Raw genomic sequence first — 23,166 nt, 5'->3', positions numbered from 1 at the left:
ATGAATGCTCCCAATGTAGGCAAAAGGGGACAGCAAGGCATAAAGAGGTGTGCAAAGTAGACTCCATGGAGACCCGTAATGGTTGATATATGGAAAAGCAATGAATGCTCCCAATGTAGGCAAAAGGGGACAGCAAGGCATAAAGAGGTGTGCGTGGAGACCCGTAATGGTTGATATATGAAAAGCAATGAATGCTCCTAATGTAGGCAGAAGGGGACAGCAAGGCATAAAGAGGTGTCCAAAGTAGACTCCATGGAGACCCGTAATGGCTATATAATTGTGGAGTGTCTTGATGATGAACACGCTAGGTGGGATCAATGCTTACATGAACCAGGAGGTGCCACAACATCTAGGGCAAAGAACTATACTACTTTTCATTTTAACCTAGGTGTCTTGCAGGTGAGTAGAGTGAACGGGGCTTCAAGGCTATGTTGAAATGGTGGTAGTCTATCTATATGGAGTCCTAGGCTTGCAAAGCATTTGCATGTTCGAGTACCGAATCCTCGGATCCCTTTGTGCCTCTTGTACCATAGATGAGGTCAAGGCCGATCACAGATTCTTGTGCTGTTTGGATGTTGTGATGCTGAAGTCCCCGACTCTGTGAAGGTATGTGACCTTGGGGAAGGATGCATCAAGCTACCCCAAACTTTGCTAATAGGATATGGTGTGGGACCGATTGCTTGCTATAGATCATCCGAGCAAGAAGTAGAACCTGTGTCACTCACGACACAAGACCAGTCCTGTCTCAGATAGATGTGCGCCTCAAAGGGGCTATCGTAGATCCCAACTTGATGAACAAGATAGTCGAATAGAAGAGACTTGGTCCTATGGTCGTGAATCTGGGACGATAGCATTAACGCTAGAGTTTGGCAAGTGCGAAAACCCTCTGCTCAAGCGGGCTAGCATAGCTAGTCTCATCATGAAGACGAGGCCTGAAAAGAGAACTCCCAAATACGTATAAGATGCAACAATCTCAAGTGGTTTCCTGATAAAGGTGAATTGCTCTCGAGTGTGCGACTGCTCGAGACATGTTGAACAGATCATGACCTTGGTTTTTCCAAGCTTGACCTTCAGATCATGTGTCTCACAGATAGTTTGGAGTGCATCCAGGTGTTGCTGGAGACTCTCAGCTGATGAGGAAAGTAGGATTGTGTCATCCTCATATAGTAGAACTCAGATCAAAGAACCAGCAAAATTGAGCTTTTCCTGCCTAGCCTCGTGATGAAGGACTCCGGCTCATTAGTGCATAGGCCAAAAAGAGAAATCCACCATAGAGCAGGCTTTGAGTCCCATCAAAGACACATGGTTGAGATGTGGCATCACAGATGGATGGAGTGACACTAGGAGCCACTCTATTCAGGGCATCATTGCATAATGTAGAGGGGGCCAGCTTTTCATTAAAGCTATTGACATTTTAGAGAAGGGAAAGTCAGCCGAGAGTTTGGCTAGCATTTGGATGGAGGCCGTTGAGTATTTGGGTGCAAACAGTGTTATTTAGTTTGTTTCTAATGGTGAAAACTCCAACAGGGTAGCAAGGAAGATTCTTGAGGAGAAGTACTCACATTTTATTTCACTCCTTGCCTGGCACATGGGATGAATAATCTTTTCAAAGACATTAGTAGGTTGGGATGGGTGGAGCCTTTCATTGATATGGGCAATCATGTTATCACTTTCATCACTCGCCACCACTATGCTTTGGCTATTTTTCGCAAGATATCCTTAAGGAGTCTCTTGAAGTATTTTGACACATGCTTTGTTTACAATTTCATCATGTGTGAAGGCTTTTAAAATTGACAACTTATTTGAGGCAGCTTGTTTCTTCTGAGTGGGATGTATATGGTGTGAATGTAACTCTGCAGAGGCTCAGAGACTTATGTCCATTGTTTTGGGATGATTTTGGCATATTGCTTCAGGTCACAAAGCCTATTCTCATTATGTTGAGGCTTCTTGATGGGGATGACCCTTGTTAGTGGGAAGGTGTATGAAGGGTTGGATAGGATGATAATGAACTGTGCTAAAGGCTGTGAAGGAGGTCTTTTTTGCATTATGATTAAGTTTTTAAAAAGAATACAACTCAGATATTCACAAGGGCTTGAAGTGGATCAATTTGACACAAGATTGGTTTTGAGATAATCAAAGATCTCATTGGCTGGCATGCTAATCTGCCCATAAATAATGGCGTGAGGCTTCAGTCAAGAGTGCTTCATGCTTCTCGATGGAGTGCTGGACATCCGATGGGATCTGATGCAAGGGGAGGAGTGAAAGAGAGCTGAACTGTTCACCATTATCCCATCAGCCAGAGAAGAAAGGGGGCTCCTACCACTAGGGTAAATGGGGAGGAGTGAAAGAGAGCAGAATTTAAGGTAGTGGAAAATGCGAGGAAGAAAAAACTAATTTAGGGGGAAAATATATTTATCTGTAGGCATAAAATATCGATTTTGAAACGGTTCACCTGTATTATTTGTGAAATCAGATGTAAGTAAACCAGAATATCAGGAAATTCTCGAAGCTCAAATCAGTGTTAAATCTGAATGAAAGGAAATATGAGCATCAATAGAACAGGTAACCATTGATCAATATCTTGTTTGGTGGTGGGTCAACAGCCTTAACATGCCTCTATGCTAATGCGGTTTGGCAGCTTTGTGAGGTTAAGTGCATTTATGAAAAACATTTGAAATGCAAGTTTGTTAGAGCACAATATAAATACTTTTGTTGGCTAAAAGCGTGGCTTTTTTGCAACTGTAGTATAAGGGGTTGTATTAAATAGAATGGGAGAACTAGATTAATAGCCATCATGTTCACACTTATTCTTGGTAACATGTGCAAAATATGTGGTTTTGAACTCTTTCTGAAAGGAAGACTTAATATTCAATTCATTTTCTGTTTTTATTTTATTTTTTTTGGGGGGGGGGTTTGTATATTCTGACAGGCAAATCAACCACACGAACTCAAAGGAGGTTTGAAGTCATCACATGTACATTTACGCCTTATATCTCATCATGGGATTCCAAGTAGAGCATCTAAGCTGTCATTTGATCCTGCACAACGCTTGCTAGCAATTGGCACATTGTACGTATTCCATGCATTTTTTGCTTCATTTGCTTGTGTTGGTGAAGCTGAAAAGTTCAGGAGCAAACATTTAATGCTGGTTATCTCTGTGTTTTTGAAGTTTGAATAAGGGAGTGCATACTGTTCCAAAAGGAAAATGGATGCTTTGTGGTCTGTATTGAAGTTTTAAACCATTTCTTTTTCCTTTAAAAGTCTGACATGTGCTAATATATAGGCTTTGTGGTGCGCTGATGACTTTGGTGGGGATGTCATAGTAGGTAGTCCCTTCTATGCATGATGGATTTTATGGTTTTCAACCTTGTGAGTGATTGTCATGAGATTGAAATTGCACTATGTGCTGTGTTTTTAGATGATGATCATACATTTTATGGTTTGACCATGCAGCATGGTTCTTGTTGAATAACATAGATTCCTTGATGAATTGCAAGTCCACCTTGTGAGTGACTGTCATGAGATTGAAATTGCATTATGTGCTGTGTTTTTAGCGGATGCGTTTGGGCATGTTCCTAGATTCATTCAGTATATCCTGCCGTATACAGACATGCAAGTTTCATTAGAGGTTTTTTTCCATGTTGCTTGCTGATATTGTGATAAATTCTCTCTATCTTAAGAAGTGAGTTGCCCAATTGGCTAGTTTGTCTAAGCATTTTTTGCTTAGAAATGTTCGCTTGGGAGAGGCTAAAATGAAATCGTATGGTCTTAAGAAGCAGTTGGCAGTTTGCATGAAGAGATTGTGGACTACTTTTTTATTAGTCTTGTCGTTTAGTTCTCGCCTTGGTCGCGACCGAGTCTGCCCTTCACCTCTGGAGTGTTGACAGAAACTCAGTATGAAGACCTTTGTATAAATGGATGCTCAAGTATGTGTAGGTATGTGTATATGTATGTATATATGTATGTGGTCTACACCCACCATTGGGTGCTGATGACGTCGGTAGGGATGTCATAATAGCTAGTCCTTGGTATGCATGATGGAGTTTATGGTTTTCAATCTTGTGAGCGACTTTCATGAGATTGAAACTGCACACTGTGTTGTGTTTCAGAGAGTTGCAGCTTGATGAGTACAATGTGGACCACCTTTTGATTAGCCTTCTCCATAAGTGCTAGCCTTTGTTTGGGCTGAGTCTCCCCTTCACCTTGGGACTGCTGACAGAAACTCAATACGAAGACCTTTCTATAAATGGATGCTCAAGTATGTGTGGGCGTGTGGATATGCATGTGTGAGAGCATATGTTTATATGATGGTCTATACCCACTGTTGGCGCTGATGACGCTGGTGGGGATGTCATGTTAGCTAGTCCTTTCTATGCATGAAGTTTATTGTTTTTTAACCTTGTGAGTGCCTCTCATAAGATTGAAATTGCACTATCTGTTGTGTTTTCTAAGGATGAGTTTGGGCATGTGCTCTTGGATTCATCTAGGTATATGTTCTCGATGTATTGGTGAACATGCAAATTTCGCCTTGTGAAGTTTTAGTCCATGTTGTGGCTTGCTGATATTGTGATGAATTATGTTTTTAAAAGAGGTGTGTTGCCCTTTCAGCTAGTTTGTCTAAGCATTTTGTACTTAGAAATGTTCGTTTGGGCGAGAATACAATGAAATCGTGTAGTCCTAAGATGCAGTTGCAGCTTGCATGAAGAGAATGTGCATTACCTTTTGATCTCCTCTTGTGCTAGCCCTTGTCATGTCTGAGTCTGCCCTTCACCTTTGGAGTGTTGACAAAAATTCAGTACGAAGACCTTTCTATAAATGCATGCTCACATATATGTGGGGTGTGGAGACGTATGTGAGAACAATTATACTATGGTCTACATCCACCGTTGGTGCTGATGACATCATGGGGATGTCATAGTAGTCATAGTAACTAGTCCTCGCTAATGCATGATAGACTTTATGGTATTCAACCTTGTGAGTGACTGTCATGAGTTTGAAATTGCCCTATGTTTTGGGTTTTTAGAGGATGAGTTTGGGCATGTTCCTAGATTGATCTAGATATATATAGGTTTCCTACAATATTGAGCTTTTCATCCTTAGCTAATATTTCTACATGGTACCATGCATATCAAAGTCTAATTCCAAAAGTCTTATATGTTGTACACGATGTATGTATTAACAGACTGGTGCGTGTCTTCCCTATCGGCTTGTAGTTTTCAAGAGTGACGGCTCATAATTATATGATTATATGGTGGTGTGCTTCGCCAGCTTAGCACATCCCTCATAATGATGGCCTTTCTAACTATTGCATAAGGCTCATTATCTAAATATTTTAAGGGATAGTTGTCTGCGGCTCTTATGAATGTGAGCCAGTCAGGTTCCTAACCTTATAGTTTGTTGCAACTTGGGTTTCGCCTCCTTCTCGCTGGCCTCCTTTCTGGTTTCTCTCCCATTTTTAATTTTGACTCTTTTTCCATTTTCTCCTCCCCATCCAAATATCACATTAGTGAACTTGCTCTATGTAGTTGTATTGAATGCGTCGGTCAACCTATTCGCAGAGATGAGAGGGCTCAGAGCAGACAGTTAGCCAAACCTGAGGTACAGTTAGCAGTTGAAAAAAAAAAGCCAAAGCAGTTTTAATTGTCAGAAAACATACAGTAGAGATTCTTGAGGGTAGCTATGCAAGGCCATGATGGATTATTGAGACAACAAAGTATGCCATTTTTTAAACCTGTAAAGGGAGTTAAATGCCTTTCGATATTAGTTCTCTTTATTAGAAAAAGGGCAGCACAGTCTGTTTGAGTGATTCGATGTCTAGGACACATGCCTTGTGCAGAAAGCACATAAAGGGGTGCAAGGGAAAACTGCCAGAATAAAGCTATATATGCAATTTACGTCTTGCTGAGGGATTCTTCACAATAGACAGAAGTTTCGGTATGCATTAATGTCAGAGGGATGACAGTTATAGGCCAAGATTGTAGTGATGGTTTCACAGGATCATGCACTTTCACCCCATGAGGAGATTGCAGACACTGCCAGGGTCAGGTAGGAAGAGGGCATGCAGTTCAACGTTGAGAACTCCTATAGGGAGTTTCTTGTACAGCTCGCTCAGGCTAGGAGAGATCCTTCGTTTTACAGTTTGGAAAATCCTTGTGCAGAGGAAGGGCCAGAGCAAGCTCCCTCTGTAGCAATGCGGAAGGGAATGGGTAGAAAGAGAGAGCCTCACCATGAGGGCAAGAAAAGAAGACTCATTCCAGGAAGAAAAGGACCAGAGATCATTATAGATCTTCCAATCCTTCTTCCTCTTCTTCTAGTTCCGCTTCTTCATCTTCTTCTTCTGGAACATCCACTCATAGGATCAGAAAGAAGAGATCATCCAAAGGAAGGTATCCAAAGCCTCCGGAATTTAAGGGAGGCGGAAAGTTTGTAAGTTTGCAAATTTCAATGGCCAGTATGGCATACTGAAAAGGCAATGCAATTCATACGGCACTTTGAGTCTGCCTTTGGCACATAGAACTTTGATGAGTCATCAAAATTGCATATGGTCAACCTACATCTGACAGGTACCGCCAGTGCATGGTGGAGGGGCATGTGGCTGCCAAGTGCCTTGAAAACCTTAAGGCTCGAAGGAGCAAAGTAAGCCCCAAGTACCACCGAGGCCGGCGGTGGGTGGAATTCTTGATGTTTTGGGTGGAGTGTCTAATCCAGAGGAAAGAGAGCTGTTCCTTTCATGGGGCAAGATAAGAGACCAGCAAGCACTTATTTTGTTTGATCTAAGGACTACGGATAGCTTTATATCAGAAGACTTAGCCCTGAGGCTGGGAATAAAGAACGAAGAGTTGGGCAGGGCCCTAGATGCCAAATCAGATGTTCCATGGGGACCCTGTGCCTGTTACTCCCTTGATTGGGAAGCATAGATAAGCATGACTTCTTCATTTCTCCTCTCTAGCATCATGATGTAGTTTTGGGAAATGCCTTGGTTTTATCGTAAGGCGGTGAAGTTGTCTCTTCCTGAAAAGAGTGCTTGAGTCATAAGGGTAAAGCACAACGTATTGTTGCTAGGAATAGAGGGGAGACCATACCCATTGTATTTGATGTTTTATGGCAAGGAAATAAAGTCTACAGTTTCAACGTACACGGTTTTCATTAAAGAAAGAAATTTAGAAATGCATGCTGATAGAGAAAAAACTATGTTTCTTGAAAATTTTAAAGATTGCTTCTCAGATGCATTGCCAAGGGAGTTGTCCCTTGAGAGACCAGAAGACCAGAACTGATGCCTAGTAGTGAGCCACCCAACAGACCACCTTACAGGGTCAGAGCTACCTAGAGAGAGGAGATTATGGCTCAACTATAGGACTTGCTGTCCAAAGGCTTAATTCAGCCCAGCTCCTCTTCGTTTTGTTCCCCTATACTTCTTGTACAGAAGAAAGATGGTTCATTTCGTATGTGTGTTGATTATTGCGCACTAAACAAGATGACCATCAAGAATAGATTCCCGATTTTGTGCATAGACGATGTGCTGGATCAGCTCAATGGAGCTTCAGATTTCAGCAGGATAGATTTGAAAAGTGGTTACCACCAAGTTCGCATACAACCACACGATGTGCACAAGATAGCATTCCGTACTACCTTTGATATGTATGAATACCATTTGGGTTGACAAATGCCATGCCCCTCCTACCTTTAGTCGAATGGTGGCACGTATATTCCATCCTTACATGCAATTCACTGGTACCTTCTTCAATGACATCATAGGCTTTCCGAAGAAGAGCACAGGAAACTCCTTGCTTCCGTCTTCCAAGAGCTGCGTAATCATCAGCTCTATGCCAATAGCAAGAAGAGTGAATTCTTCTTGGAAGAGATCCACTATCCTGGGCATATCATTTCCAAGGATCTTGCTAAGATTCAAGCTATTCAGATGGATCTTGCTAAGATTCAAGCTATTCAAGAATGGCATGAGTTGAAAAGTGTTCATGAAGTACGCAACTTTTTGGGTCTTTGGTCGCACTACAGAAGGTTTATCAGACCCTTTGCTGACATAGCTTCCCCACTTCATGACTTAACTGAAAAGAATGCAGCCTTCAAATGGCATGAGCCACAAAGGACAGCATTCAATACACTCAAAAGCAAGCTGACTATAGAACCAATTCTGGTAGTCCCCGATTTTTCCAAGCCTTTTGATGTGGATTGTGATGCTTGCGGAGAGTGTGTTGGGGCTGCACTTCATTAGAATGGCCATGTAGTGACTTATGAAAGCCGGAGAGTACGGGATGTTGAGAGATATCTGGGAATCTATGAGAACGAATTGTAAGATGTGATTCATGCCATTAATATATGAAAGCATCTCTTGGATGCATATTTTACTGTACAGACTGACCACCAAAGTTTGAGATACTTCTTGACACAGACTCAGCTCTCAAAGAAGCATATGAAATGGGCAAATATCTTGTCAATGTATGATTTTCAGATTGTCCATACACTAGGAGCTCAGAACTAAGGTGCTGATGCCTTGTCTCAAAGACCCCAAGTTAATAATGTCACTATTGCCTATCAAAGGGATCTCGAAGAGATGAGGGAGCACTATGCCAGTGACCCAGACTTTGGTGAAATATTGCAGCAAATGCAGGATGGGCAGTCATTATTCCCTTTAAGAGGGGTATTTAATGAAGGGTGGCTGCCTATGCATCACCCGAGATATGAGGCAAAAGATTTTGGAGGAATGCCATGCACCTCTATATGCCGGGCATAGAGAAATTACAGCTTAACTTGCTCAAGCTTTGGAGAGGTATTCTTATTGGCCAGCTATGCATAAAGATGTTCGCCAGTTGGTTATGGAATGCCTTGTCAAAAGGTCAAGTATTATAGGTGGAAGGCACTTGGCCTATTGTATGCCTCTTCTTGTGCCTCAGGCACCTTGGGAAAGTATAGCAATGGACTTCATTTTTTATTTGCCATGATCAATGTCAGGGAATGTTGGGATATGGACTATCATTGATAGATTTAGCAAACATCCCCATTTCATTCCAATACGTAAAACCATAAAGGCCGATCATATGGCCAAGGTTTTTATTGCGTAGATTTTTAAGCACCATGGTATGCCAAAGTCCATTGTCAATGACCGGGACCCCAGAATGACAAGCCAGAGTGACGAATTATTCTTCTTTCCATCCCTAGATAGATGGTCAAAGTGAAGTCGCAAATTCAATAGTTAGATCTTTTGAAATGCTACGTGGTTGACGAGATTGGGAAAAGTACCTTCCACTTGTGGAGTTTGAATACAATAACGCAGCTATACCTCCATAGGTAAAGCCCCGTTTGAGGTCATTTACGGAAGGTGATCCTCCCACCAATCCTAAGGACCAAATATGAGATTTTTGCAGCTGATCAGTATGTTAGAGATCTCGAGACAGCATTCAGCCAAGTCTGGACAGCAATTGAGAGATCTTAGGAGAAGCACAAGAAAGCTGCAGATAAGCACAAGAGAGAGCTGGATCTCAAGAAAGGGGATTGGGTACTTTTGAAGTTTGAAAGAGTCAGGCTCCACAAGCTTAAGGGCAAAGAAAAAGTGTATACCAAGCTATCTCCTAGGTATTATGGCCCTTTTAGGGTTTCAGATGGGATCAATGAGGTTGCATATAGATTGGAATGTCAGAGCATTGTAAGATTCACAATACCTTTCATGTGAGTCTTCTAAAGAAATATCAAGGGCCGGAGCCTACAGAACCTATAATTGAAGATCCATAAGAAGTGGAAGAACTGGAGGAGACCCTCCAGCCAGAACACCATATGGTATGTAAAGGGTCACAAGGCAAGGCATTTTACAGGTACCTTTCAAGTTCAAGTACTCGGCATTGAATGCCAACTGGTTGGATGAAGACATGTTGTTTGACTATCCACAAGTTCTGGATATTTGCAGATAGGCTTTTCAGTTGAGGTCAATTGATTAGAAGCTGACAGGGTGCCTCCAAGCTGTAAAGATACCAAGCAAAGTATAAAGTAGACCTTTTTATTTGTCAATAGCTAAAGAGCTCATTATTTATTTTGACTATGGTTAAAATAGCTTTTCTAATTGGTCAAAGTATTGACGTCGGTCAAAGACACTTGACCTTGGTCAAGAAGGCTTGACCTCGGTCAAGGAGACTTGGCTTAGGCCTAGAGGGTTGACTTTAGTCAACCAAGACAGTCCAGAGACTTGGCCATAATTAAGGCACCGTGATTGTCGATCACTTAATTATGATCAAGAGGGTTGACCTTGGTCAACCAGAGAAATTAATGTATGTTATGTGCGCACATGTGTTTAGTGGGGACGCCCACAATGACTAGGAATAGTCTAGAGTTTTATTTTGCATGCAAAGGCTAATGATTAATGGGTGCCATGGCTATGTGCAATCAATTAATTGTTGCAGGTACAAGAGAATGGTTTAATATCCAAGCTTTATGGGGCCTAGCAGGTTACTAGGGGGTGTCCATGTGACCAAGGGATACAAAGGCTCTAGAACTGCCCTATGTGGCACGTAATTAGGAAAATGATACTTGGCACTTGCCAAGAGAAGACAAAGGTTTCTTTTTTAAAGGAATACGATGATTTTACCGCATTTTTACATCTACTGGAAAAACTAGGGTGATAATTGTATTGAAGTAATAGGGTTCATCCTGTGCGTAGATTCTAATCTCTTGCACAAGTTGGATAGATGGTACAGAGTTGATCCTCAGCATTATGACTGTCTTATTGTCAATTTATGGGTGGATTACACGTTCACACATTCTGATCATGCCCCTTTGTGGTTGAGGATTAGTCTCCATGAGATACCTGATGACAAGCTAGTCCACAGAAGATTGCTCATTGAGAAGATTGCTCATTGAGAAGATTGCTCATTGTCAACAATAGTTATTTGCAGCATGAAGCATACAAGGCTCTGGTTAAAGATGCAGTTCCCACTATCTCAACAGGCTGCCATTGGCATTGATTTTACTTGGGAAGCTTTTGTTACACGCATGCAAGCAGTCATTGGTAGTTATGGCAAAAGCTACATGAAGACCTTGAGGGACAATGTTGCTCAGTGCCAGTTTTTGACAGAGTTGAGTCACCTCAGGAATCTTTCCAATCAAGAAAATCAGATTTTATGGCATGCAAAATATTATTTGCAATGCAATGACAATAGGAAAATAGCCAAATGGGAGACACGTGCTCGACAGAGAGCCTTTTTGGATAAATGTTGCTCATTTAAAACATTTTTTAAAGGGCTGCATTAGAGAAGGTCCTCTCAAAATATTTGCAGGGTTTTTTCTGCACTCATTGTGAAACCAAGGGTTTTGAGGCATCTTCCCATCTTGGGCGTGTGTGGATTGGGTTGTAAGGAAGGATCTGGTGGTAGCGTCTTGTACTACCGAGGCAAGGGTGTTCGGGGCGTGGGCGATGTCTATATCATCACCCAGTAGGGTTGGAAGCTCTCTGGCTAAGTCACTCACATATATTGGGTTGAGGGCATGGTCAAAGTGGATCTGGATACGAGCAAACGTGGTAGGAACTATCCTTGTGACTGGTGTGATAGCGGAGATACAAAAAGCTAGATATGTGTGGTCAGCTTCAAGTTGGGGAGGGAGTACTATGAAGTCATGTATCCATGAAGCAAAGCTAGTGGGCCGAGTATGTAATTCACTATGCTTGCCCCCCAGCATGTGGGAAACAAGTGAAACGCCTAGATGATGGCCATTTTTGAAGGCCATTGTAGATGATGAGGTCGGCATCTGCAGAATGTCTCAGGATCCCGAGCTTCGCTGCATCTAGCTCCAGAATCATGTGGGGATCTCTCTCATATGTGAAGTCTAGTAGGCCACTTGTCTATCTTGCATTGAAGTCACCCAGGAGGAGGATGTCTCCCTGCCTGGAGAACTCTATGATGTCATCATGGATCTCAAATGGACTATGTCCTTTGTAGTGACCTATGATGACGGGGGGAAGTAGTATATTGCTATCAAAATCGTTCGTGGGTGCGTGTGGCAGTTGGACTCTTATCCACGTATGACGTCCATGATCCTCTTTCCGTACCACAGATATAAGCGGTCTCAATGTGTTTTGAAAAGGAAAGCTACACTCTAGAACCTCGTATCCCTCTATCTCTTCTCTATTCTGTCCTATGAGCTGACTCCCTAGTATATCGTTGAAGGAGGTTGAGTGAGTGAGAGCAAGAGAGATTGAGAGAGTAGGAAGCTTGGAAGCTGAAGACGTAGTTGCAATAGAATAGAGTGAAAAGAGTACAACTCAAAGTGAGAAAGATAAGGTTTTGTCCTAGTGGCAAAACCTTAGTAGTCACTAACCATAGTTAGTGAACTAACTGCAGTTAGGGGGAAAAACCTCTTAAAGAGGGAAAAGTGCCCCTAACTAGCTTATTATATTACATTGGTCACTGCTGAATTATATCTATAATTCTAACACCCCCTTGCAGTGCCAATGTCATGTACAAGGCTGATCAATCACCAAATGGATATAAGTTCAGGGCACTGCGAAATGCCTCAAACTTTTCACGTGGTAGTGCTTTGGTGAAAATATCTGCAACGTTGTCATGTGTGGACACAAAGATCATACTGATCTCTCCTGCATGCAACTTCTCTCTGACGTAATGATAGTGAACCTCAATGTGCTTCGTGCGAGCATGAAACACTGGATTCTTTGCCACTGCAATGGCACTCTGACTATCAGTGAGAATTGGAGAAGGACCCTCCAAAGACAGATGAAGATCAGCAAATAAACGTCTCAGCCAGACACATTCATCTGTTGCTGTGAAAGCTGCCCTGTACTCAGCTTCACATGATGAGGTAGCCACTGTAGATTGTTTCTTGCTCAGCCATGAAATGCAAGATTTACCCAAAAAGAAACAATTGCCACTAGTGGACTGCCTAGTGTCATAATCACCAGCCCAATCTGAATCACTGTAGGCATGCATCTGCAAGTCACCCCCCCTGGGAAATAGTAAGCCAAAAGACTTGGTGCCGTGCAAATAACGGAAGATGCGCTTAACTGCCTGCCAATGCATAGTTTTGGGGCTGTGCATGTACCTGCTCACCTGAGATACTGCAAACTGAATATCAGGCCTAGTATTGCAGAGATATATGAGGCATCCAACAGCTTGACTGTAAAGTGTGGCATCAACTGATTCTCCTGCATCATGCATTGTGAGTTTCAGCCCCGGTTCCATAGGAGTAGATATGGGCTTACACTCTTGCATGTTAAATCTGTCCAAGAGTTTCTGAACATACTGGACTGAGACATAACAGTGCCACGTCTCTCATGAGAGAACTGGATCCCCAAATAAAAGTGAAGCAGCCCCAAATCTGACATGTCAAAGTTGGTCTGCAAATCAGCTTTGAAATCTGCAATTTTTTCTTCATTGGACCCTGTGAGCAGTAAGTCATCGACATAAAGAAGGATGACTAAAATTTCCCCCCCATCCATCTTGATGTAGAGGGTGCTCTCAGTAGGACTATTGTGCAGCCCCTTGCTGGTCAAAAAGGCATGTATCTTAGCATACCATGCACGAGGGGCCTGTTTCAGCCCGTATAAAGCTTTATTCAGTTTGCATACTTGAAGTGCATTTGCTGTAATTTCAAAGCCCGGAGGTGGTTTGACATACACCTCTTCCAGCAAGTCCCCATTTAAGAAGGCTGTTTTTATGTCCAACTGATGAACATTCCACTCAAAATGGGCAGCCATTGCAATTACTGATTGGATGGTGGTCATCCGGGATGTAGGAGCAAATGTCTCCTCATAATCTATGCCCTTTTTCTGAGCATAGCCCTTAGCAACCAGCCTGGCTTTATATCTGTCAATGGAGCCATCTGGCTTCCGTTTGACTTTAAATACCCATCGTGTGCCAATAGCATGTTTACCCTGTGGCAAGTCCACAACATCCCAAGTCTGATTTTTTGCAATGGACTGCAACTCATCGTGCATGGCATTCATCCAATGCACATTACCTTTTGCTTCTTCAAATGTGGCAGGCTCCTCCTCATCAAGGAGAGTACCTGCATATGCTGATTCCACTGAATTAGCACCTTCCATGTGCCTTGCTGCACTGCGAGTCCTGCCAGGTAACGGAGCATCAAGTTTACTCTCCCTGAGAGTTTGTAACAGCCAGTTTGGGACTGTTTTTGCTGCATGTATGTCTGCAATTTCTTGCTGCACCACTTGTTCCACTGCCTGTGGAGGAGGCAAGACATCCTGTGGCGGAACTGAAGCATTTGAAGGTTGCTGTAAATTCTGATTTGGATCAGAAAAATCAGCAGGGGAACCCAAAGGAATGGGTAGCAACCCTTGAAAGACATCCTCTGAAGATGAAGGCATTTGAAAATCAGCTTGAGTGTGAGCTGAATTTTCAGAAAATATCACATCTCTACTTACAATGATTTTGCGTGTAGCAGGATTGTAGAGACGATACCCCTTGCTTTCTGCACTGTATCCAACAAATATGCATTTGATGGCTTTATCTGACAATTTGTGCCTAAATTCAACTGGCACATGTGCATAGGCAAGGCATCCAAAGACTCGGAAGTGATCCACTGAAGGCTTCCTGTCATTCCAGACCTCAAAAGGAGTTTTTGTTTTTAAAGCCTTAGTGGGAGCCCTGTTCAAAATGTAATTGGCACACATCAAACCCTCTAACCAGAATTTATGAGGCATGTGTTTGCTTTTCAGCATACATCTGTCCATCTCCATGAGGGTTCTATTTTTCCTCTCAGCTTTGCCATTTTGCTGAGGGGTCAGCCTGACTGTGAGCTGATGCACAATACCCTTTTGCTTGAGAAAAGCATCAAATTCTGCAGATAGGTATTCCCCACCTCTATCCGTGCGTAATGTCTGTATCTTGAGTCCGGTTTCATTTTCAACCATGGCTGAAAAGTGTTTAAACACTGTGAACACTTCAGATTTCTTTTTCAGCCCATAAACCCAAGTAAAATTGGAGTAGTCATCAGTAAATGTGACAAAGTAGAGATGACCACCCAATGACGGAGTCCTCATGGGACCACAGACATCACTGTGTATAAGCTGCAATTTGCGAACAGCTTTAACTGAACCATCCTTTTTGAAGGGGAATCTATGCATTTTACCTAAAATGCACCCTTCACAGGCATGTGGAGGAGGTATCTCAAGAGGTGGCAATGCATCAACCATTGAAAATTTCTGAAGTGTCATTAAGCTGTTATAATGCATGTGGCCATATCTGGCATGCCATAGTGCTGCATTTTGCATGGCAGCTGTAGGGGTAGAAATTGCCAAAGCGTGGGCTGCTCTTTTCTCAAAAATATCAAGCTGAAAAAGCCCACGCAGCAGAGTACCAGATAACATTAAGGCATAATTAGCTTCCCTGTCTCGGACAGCACATTTGTCATCCTCAAAGATGACCTGAAATCCCCCTCTGTTAAGAGTGGACACTGAAAGGAGATTTTTGGTTATGCCAGGCACATATAAGACATCAGAAAGTCTGAAAATTGAGCCATCAATTGCAGTGAGCTCAACTTCTCCTGTGCCACGTACTGAATATGAGGAGTTGTTGGCACAAGTGACTTTCTTACCAACAGGAGGTGGATGCAAGGAAGTAAAAAGACACTTCCTCGAAGTGATGTGCTTGGATGCACCGCTGTCAAAATACCATGTGTTCAGTGTTTCATTAACACTGAAAGCAGATGCATATGTAGAAGAGTCAAAGCTGCAAGTCAAAAATGCATATGTATCATCACTGCAAGAGGCTGTACTATCCCGAGCATCTGGAACAGCCAACCTAGAATCAGAAATGCAAGATAAAAAGGCATAATCTTGACCAACAAAGTTGGCTGCAGCATCCCCACTGTCAGATGCACAAGGGGCTGAATCTGAAACAGCCATTCCTGAGCTGTTTTTCTTTTCTTTTGCAATCCTTTTCCTGCATTCTGCTATGTGATGACCTGGCTTTTTGCAGTAGTGACAAAAACCCTTCTTTTTGGGCTTACTTGCATCACTTTTAGCCTTTTGTGTAGGCTGTCCTGACCCACTGGAAGGCTGATTTGCTGTTGTCTTTGCCTGTCCCTTTGTTTTTGATTTAAATTTTGACAGCATGGCTTGTTCACCTGCACGTGAAGCCAAATTTTTCCTGGTCTGCTCTTCCTGAAGCAGAAGTCCTATCAACTCATGAAAAGAGAGAGGATTTGCACCCCCCCTCAATGATAAATTCAGGGAAGTGTGAAAGCTGAGATAAGACTCATGAAGAGAATTCAGAGTGGTTGTAATCATCTCTGAATCAGGAATAATTTCATCTATGTTTAACAACTGCTCTCTGAGATCCTGTAGCTTTGTGAGTGACATGGAGTCACCCTCCTCCATATGGGTATTGCTCAACTCTCTTTTTAAGAAAGATACTCTGGCATCATTCCGTGCTGCATACATGCTTTCCAAAATATCCCACGCTGCCTTGGAGGTCTTACACGACCGGATATGCGGAATGATTGATCTTTTCACTGAAAGAGAGATGCATGACAAGGCTAAGGCATCCCGTGAATCCCATCTCTTTTGCTCTGGAGTATTGACTGTAGCTGCACCAACAAGTTGCCCTGCAGCTGCACCCTGTGCACGACCTCTTCCACCTCCTTGTTGAGGAGGGGTAGCAGGTGCAATATCTGCTGGTCGGATTTCATCCCCATTGACATAATCCCATAAATTGCGAGAAATCAGAATATTATGTACCATGAAACTCCAGAGGGAGTAGTTGGTACCATCCAACTTGTCTTCCTGTGAAAGACCACCGAACTGGAACTCATTCTGATTTTGATGGGCCATATCTGAGAAAGAGATTGAAGCAGATACAAAGCTGAATCCCCTTACTGGGAATAAAATGCACAACTCCCAAAAACACAGCCAAGCACGGGCTGTATATGCAACTTAGATTTCTGTACTTGAGCTGTCAGAAATCTGTCCAAGCATCAAACACTCTCCAAAATCTGCCAAAAGTGTTCCAAACACTCCAAGAAAGGCAGTATGTACTGAATACTCCAAAAAATGCTCTCCCAACACAAAAGCCCCAATTTGTGGCTAGAAATTGCAGCCAGAAAGGGGCAAAATTACTAAAAGCCCCAAATCTGCAATTTTAAAACAAAAGCCCCAAATTTCAGACTAGATCTCCAATTTTGCTCCAGATGTAGCTCCAAAATTGCACAATGATTGCAATGGCTGCAATATGCAAAATGCCCCAAATGTACTCCAAAACAACTGCACCAAACTGTAGTTTTCTGCAAGATGAGCCTGTCAAAGAACACACGAGGCTGACAGCAACCGGTGTAGATCTGTAAGTACAGATGGTAAGTCCAAACTGTACGGTAAGTACCGATTGTACGGACTGTACGGTAAGTACGGAACAGGCCGTACAGTACGGGAAGCAAGAGCTGTACGGGACTGGCGACGATGTACAGCTCTGAGCGGCGATGTACGGCACTTCACGATGTACGGGGCGCAGGAATGTACGGCGAATTCCGTACAGTCGTACGGACTGTACGGACGATTGGAGCAGACTTGTTACGTGGAGCAAAAAGTACGATGAAAGAAGCAGGGAGCCCGAGTCTCTTGAACCTGCTCTGATACCAAATGATGGAGAGGGAGTGAGTGAGAGCAAGAGAGATTGAGAGAGTAGGAAGCTTGGAAGCTGAAGACGTAGTTGCAATAGGATAGAGTGAAAAGAGTACAACTCAAAGTAGTGACAAAACCTTAGTAGTCACTAACCATAGTTAGTGAACTAACTGCAGTTAGGGGGAAAAACCTCTTAAAGAGGGAAAAGTGCCCCTAACTAGCTTATTATATTACATTGGTCACTGCTGAATTATATCTATAATTCTAACAATCGTGTCACTATGGGCAGCCCTCTCTTTGGGCTCTCATGTGTCTCGGTGTAGAAAATGTCTCTATCTATGTATGTCTCTGAAAAGCCACCTGGATCGGACCAGAGGGTGCCATTATTGTTCCGAACAGCCATGCTTACTCTGCCTTGTGTCTGTCTCATAGGCCCGACACCATCATGCACTATCTGTATCTCCTCCACCTCTTTCTTCCCTTGAGAGAGAGAGAGAGAGAGAGAGAGAGAGAGAGAGAGAGAGATGTATTAACGTCTGCGAGAAGCCTCGCGGGCCTATGAGACAAATGCAAAGCCAAAAGGTAACTCATACAAGCCACTAAGGGCTGAAGCAAAGGGCTCACTAAGGCCCTTGCTGAAAACTGAAAGCTAAAGTGCTAAGATAGTGAACAAAGTAGTAGAAGTAGAACAAAGCTGGTCGGGAAAATGGATCAACTGTGCAAGTGGACCGCAGCCATGCCCCTCCTGGAAGAGGTAGTGATATCGTCCCCGGATCTCATAATAGACTAGGCAGACACATAGAAAGTGCTCCTCTGTCTCGATCTCCTCCATTTGGCATAGTGTGCAAGTATTCTGCTCTCTGGGTATGTCGCAGCTCTCCCTGCCTCAATCCTCAACTGATGTGACGAGACTCGCAACTGACCGATGGCGATCCTCAATGCATGTGAGACTCTCTTGTCCTCGAGATAGTGAGGTTTGATGACAAGACCGTGCTTCGAGACCCTCAGGAAGTGGTCATGGTAGAATTGGATCTTGGTGGAGAACCCCTCTCCCCCCCAATCCCTAGATGTATGGAGCTGGAGGAGGTCCAACTGTATGATACGGTTGATCTCATCTTGTGGGATCATCTCGGGTGGTGCATCCAAGCTGTACTGAAAGGGGGGAAGTCTGTCCATCTGAATGCCGTGACTAACAAACCATGTGGATACCCGTGCATACCATGTTGTATCAATACATCTCTCAGCTAGTTGCCTGGAGGACTCCAATGCTAACCTCGGTAATCTCCACTGGGGTAAGGCTCGGACTCTATGGAGGAACGTCAGTGTTTGAAAGATGGCATCAACCTGGAGAGGGGTCATGGTGGCGAACTCTGCCTGTATAATCTAATGGAGGATTGAGGGCTTACTCCGAACCATCTTGGATCCCATAATCACCTGTAGCCTTTCAAAGCTCCTCCACTGTGTCGCTGAAATATCACTCCCCCATAAAGGTGCTGCATACATGGCAATCGGTCTCACTAGCGTGTCAAAAATCCAACCCTTCGTCAGAGAGAGAGAGGGGCCGAGCAGAGAAATCATTACATGACTTTCTCACAGAAACCAAATCGTTGAGAGTTCTATGTTTCTCATCGTTGTGTGTATGGAGTTGACTGTCAGAACTCCTTATTTCGTTTCAACTATAGTCCCATATACAAGTGACAATTGGACACACACACTTGGATATGAACCCCTCAAAATTATGGTGGCTTTTTGAGTTATTGAGGAGGCCATGCATGGCTATGGGGAGGAGGATTGGGAGCCTCCTCTCCTAGTGCAACCTGGTGGTGACACGCGGCCCTCTGGCTGTTGCGTGACTTTTTGCGTAATTTCTGTGAACTAGGCGGCCTTGGCTGTATGGGTTGTCGAATTGAATGTCTAGACCTGGCCCTGTGTGGGTGGTTGAATGTAATAGCTGGCGCTGCCCTGTGTGGGTGGTCAGATCTCGTACTTGTGCTCAGCCCATGGGGGGGTGTTGGAACATGTGCCGACCCCTTCGTAAGGCATGAAATTGAGAGGGGTGAAAACCCTCTTGTGTGCGTTTGTGACACGTGGATTTGGGAGACTATAATCCCATATACAAAGTGGCAATTGGATACACGTTGGATATAATGGCAGATTGAACCCTTTTTCAAAATCCCCCTGGCTTTTTTGGGGTATTGAGGAGGCTATGGGGAGGAGGATTGGGACCCTTCTCACCCGGTGCAACTTGGTGGTGACATGTGGCCCTCTAGCTGCACCAACACTCGTGGCAGGTTCAGCATCAGGAGAAGGAACTATAACCTCATATACAAAGTGGCAATTGGATGTACCTTGGATATAATGGCAGATTGAACCCTTTTTCAGAACCCCACTGGCTTTTGGGGGTATTGAGGAGGCCATGCACGGCTATGGGGAGGAGGATTGGGACCCTTCTCCCCCAGTGCAACTTGGTGGTGACACGTGGCCCTCTAGCTGCGCCAACACTCGTGGCAGGTTGTGCAAGTGGTAGTAATTTGGCGCCAATAAAAGAGAACAATGCCAGGGTTTAAAAGAGACCTCCAAAGGGGAATGCAAATTAAATGTAAGAGTCATGCATGAAATAAAAAAGCTCGTTCACTATTGTTGACAATATGTATGCCTCGTCCTCTTTACATCATTAGTAGCACTTATATTTAGGATCATCATTGTGAGTTTGATGTGACTGTTCATGTACATCCCTTTCTGGATGTTTGCTGGTATTGAAGAAGAATCTGATTTCTGAAAGCCATGTAGAAGGAAAGGTTCTAGCTACCTAAAAAATAGTGCCACAAAGTGATGATGAATGCATTGACGGAGACAATATGGAGGAAGGCAGAGTGGTTTCCCTAGGGAGAAGACATGAAGCATCATACGTACAGTTTCCTCTCATGAGCAATTCCAGGATGCACTGTCGGAGCATGCTCACACTAACATTGTGGGTACTCATACAACCTGTTTGAATCAAGAAAACTTTTAATCTATATTCATTCGAAGACTCTTGCAAGAAAGTTCATGCATGATGTCGACTATGGCACCTCTATCTTAAAGGACCTAAGTTGAACTTGGGATCGCCTATGTTTATTGTGACCTTTTGTTTTTTCTTCTTGTAAGTCAAATCTGTGACAGCTTTAAAGAATTTAAGAGCTTGTGGAGTATCAATGTATGATGAAGACCAGTTACGTGATGAGTTTCAGACTTATTACATGAAATGTGGCATAAGACATGAATGCACCATGGAGCGGAGCTGAAAGTAAGAACACAACACTTATTGGGATGGCCAAGTCATGTTGATGGAGTGGTATATTCCAAAAAACTATGGGGTAGGAGCTCTAACTAAAACAGATATATCTGTTACTAAATTCTAGCAAAGCCATAAGAAATGTCTCATGATAAGGGGCTTGTCTAAGGGCACATGTCTTGCCTGACCAAACTAGTCTCTGAAATAAGCAAACTTTTCACCTTTGTATGGTACTCAATCATGACAAGAATAGTATACCAATTCTATCTCCCTACCTACAATTTCTTGCTAGTAATTGATTATGTTCCTCAATATGCTTTGCCCTCGCTAGAAAACTTGATCTTTGGCAAGCTGAGTGAATGGCCGGGACCTTGTGAAAGGACCTAAAAGTTATAGTATTGGCCTTATGAACTGCGTTGCTTCACACAAGGCATGAGTGGAACTTATGTAGTTTGGTCATGTAAGTACACTGCCACAGGAGGTTGATTTTTTCTTTTCTAAGAATCTGCTCCTAAACCAGGACTAGAAAAACATCCATTTGTGGATCTGTTGTCATCTACATTACCTGTCCAGCTTGATCTGTAACAAAATAAGGACAAATGTATTGTCATATTACCAAGGTCAGATGTCCTGCAAAAGACATGATACTTTCCTGCAAAGAATGATACCATTTTGGTTGCTCGTCCTTAACAATTCTTGGACCAGTGCATGCAGTAATTGAGTATGGCCATAGATTAAGATATGGCAAGTTGGATGGTTGGAAAAAATATAAGTCTGTCTACCAATTGAGAATGGGTGCTTGTTTAGATCCATACAATGATTTCTGCCCGCTGCATACCTTTTGCTCCTTGCCTTGGAGCATTTGTAGATCTTCTCATCAAGAAAACCATTCAAGAATGTCTTTTTAACATCCGTTTGATGAATGTACCAATTGTGATGTGCTGCCAATGCTATGACAGTTTGATGAAGTCATCTTCAGAATGTGCAAATTTTTTATCATGTTTTGCTTCATGCTTATGTGCATAACGTCTTCCATGTACCCTTGCTTTGTACTTGTCCATTCTGCCATTTGAAGTCATTCAGTATGTGAACCCTTTTGATCCAATGGGCTTGTTGTCTGCTAGTAAATCTTCGAGTTTCCATATCTCATTTATCTTTAGAACAGTACAATTGTTCATCCATTGCATTTCTCTAAAGCTCACCTTGAGAAGCTTAAGCAAAAGTTGGGGTTTCATTAACTCGCATTGATATAGCAACAAAGACAAGAATTTACTACTTAGCTTGCAATTCCATAGGTGTGCTTTTCTAAATTTATTTTGGAAAGTAAAATCATGTCTTAATGCCTGCTAGAACTGTCTTGACAGGATACTGTAAAATTTACAAAGTTCTAGCTATAATTGGATGCAATCACCTTATGCCAACATACACACGATCTTGGCTCAACTTGCTTAATTAGAAACCCTAGTTTCACATTGAAAATAGACATCATTGGTCTATAATATGTGAGGAATCTTATATTTTCTAGATGGGTTAGGGGACCTGGGATGCATGGCACTTATCAAGGATTTTCATCTGCTTTAATAAAGAAATTATGACTGCAGGGATGGAAGTATAAAGCTCCTTGGAAAAGCTGGTGTCCAAAGCATGCTAGTTTCAGATTCGCAAGATAGATGTAAATTTCTTGAGGTTTGTAATCTTCTGAACGAAAAGCTTTCGATTGTTTCCCAGCAGTTAGTGGCAGTCTGGAGGATTTTTGTTCTGTAGGAATAAACTCTTCATAGAAAAGAGAATAAAAGGTGCTACTCTTTTAACTGATGAACTGGACATTTTCTCTTTTGACATTTTATTTTGTCCAAAACAGTTTGCAAACAATGCTGGCCATATTATCAATATTACAGTGGCAAATGATATACAGGTGAGCCCTGCAAAAGGATAAGGCTTTGCTAGGTTGGAGAGTTTAAATCGATCACTTTGTAAATGTGAGAGGAACCGACCTAGGCCTCCTGTGTTTAGCCTCACTGAATAATGGCTGAACCTGCCAAAATCATGCAATTGTCTGGGCAGGAATTAAGTCCTTGAAGAATCATTAAAGTACCTATGATATACTAGTCAAGACCTGTACGGGAGGATTTGCTTTCTCAGTTCTTATTTTATAATTAGTGTGTCCTTGCAGATATGGGATTTGGAGAAACGAGTACTTGCCCAAAGTTACAGATGGCACACAAATATAACTGCATTTGCTGTAGTTCAAGGCACTCCTTACATGTGGGAATTCCTCCTTGTTTAGTTTGTATATGGATTG

The 23,166-nt window shown here is 42.8% G+C and overlaps 1 protein-coding gene across 6 annotated transcripts in view; it reads left to right on the top strand.

Moving 5' to 3' along the window:
• LOC147886971 (transducin family protein / WD-40 repeat family protein) overlaps positions 1 to 23,166 on the top strand; it is a 158,415-nt gene that overhangs the window by 5,030 nt on the left and 130,219 nt on the right. For all 6 annotated transcript variants that reach the window (XR_015543215.1, XR_015543216.1, XM_087394397.1 and 3 more), the window contains exons 2-5: positions 2,930 to 3,069; positions 22,466 to 22,550; positions 22,726 to 22,779; positions 23,038 to 23,129. Coding sequence is in view for 4 of the 6 variants with exons in the window: in XM_087394397.1 (XP_087250523.1) it covers positions 2,930 to 3,069; positions 22,466 to 22,550; positions 22,726 to 22,779; positions 23,038 to 23,129 (371 nt within the window). In the remaining 2 variants the exon portion in view is untranslated. The remainder of the gene's footprint in view (positions 1 to 2,929; positions 3,070 to 22,465; positions 22,551 to 22,725; positions 22,780 to 23,037; positions 23,130 to 23,166) is intronic.

The sequence above is a fragment of the Dipteris shenzhenensis genome, chromosome 23 (assembly GCF_047967505.1).
Source record: "Dipteris shenzhenensis isolate YYH24624 ecotype China chromosome 23, Dip_SZ_1.0, whole genome shotgun sequence".
In the NCBI taxonomy this organism is placed as follows: Eukaryota; Viridiplantae; Streptophyta; class Polypodiopsida; order Gleicheniales; family Dipteridaceae; genus Dipteris; species Dipteris shenzhenensis.
Note: the sequence above shows the minus strand (reverse complement) of the source record. Positions and strands in the feature narration are given on the sequence as shown.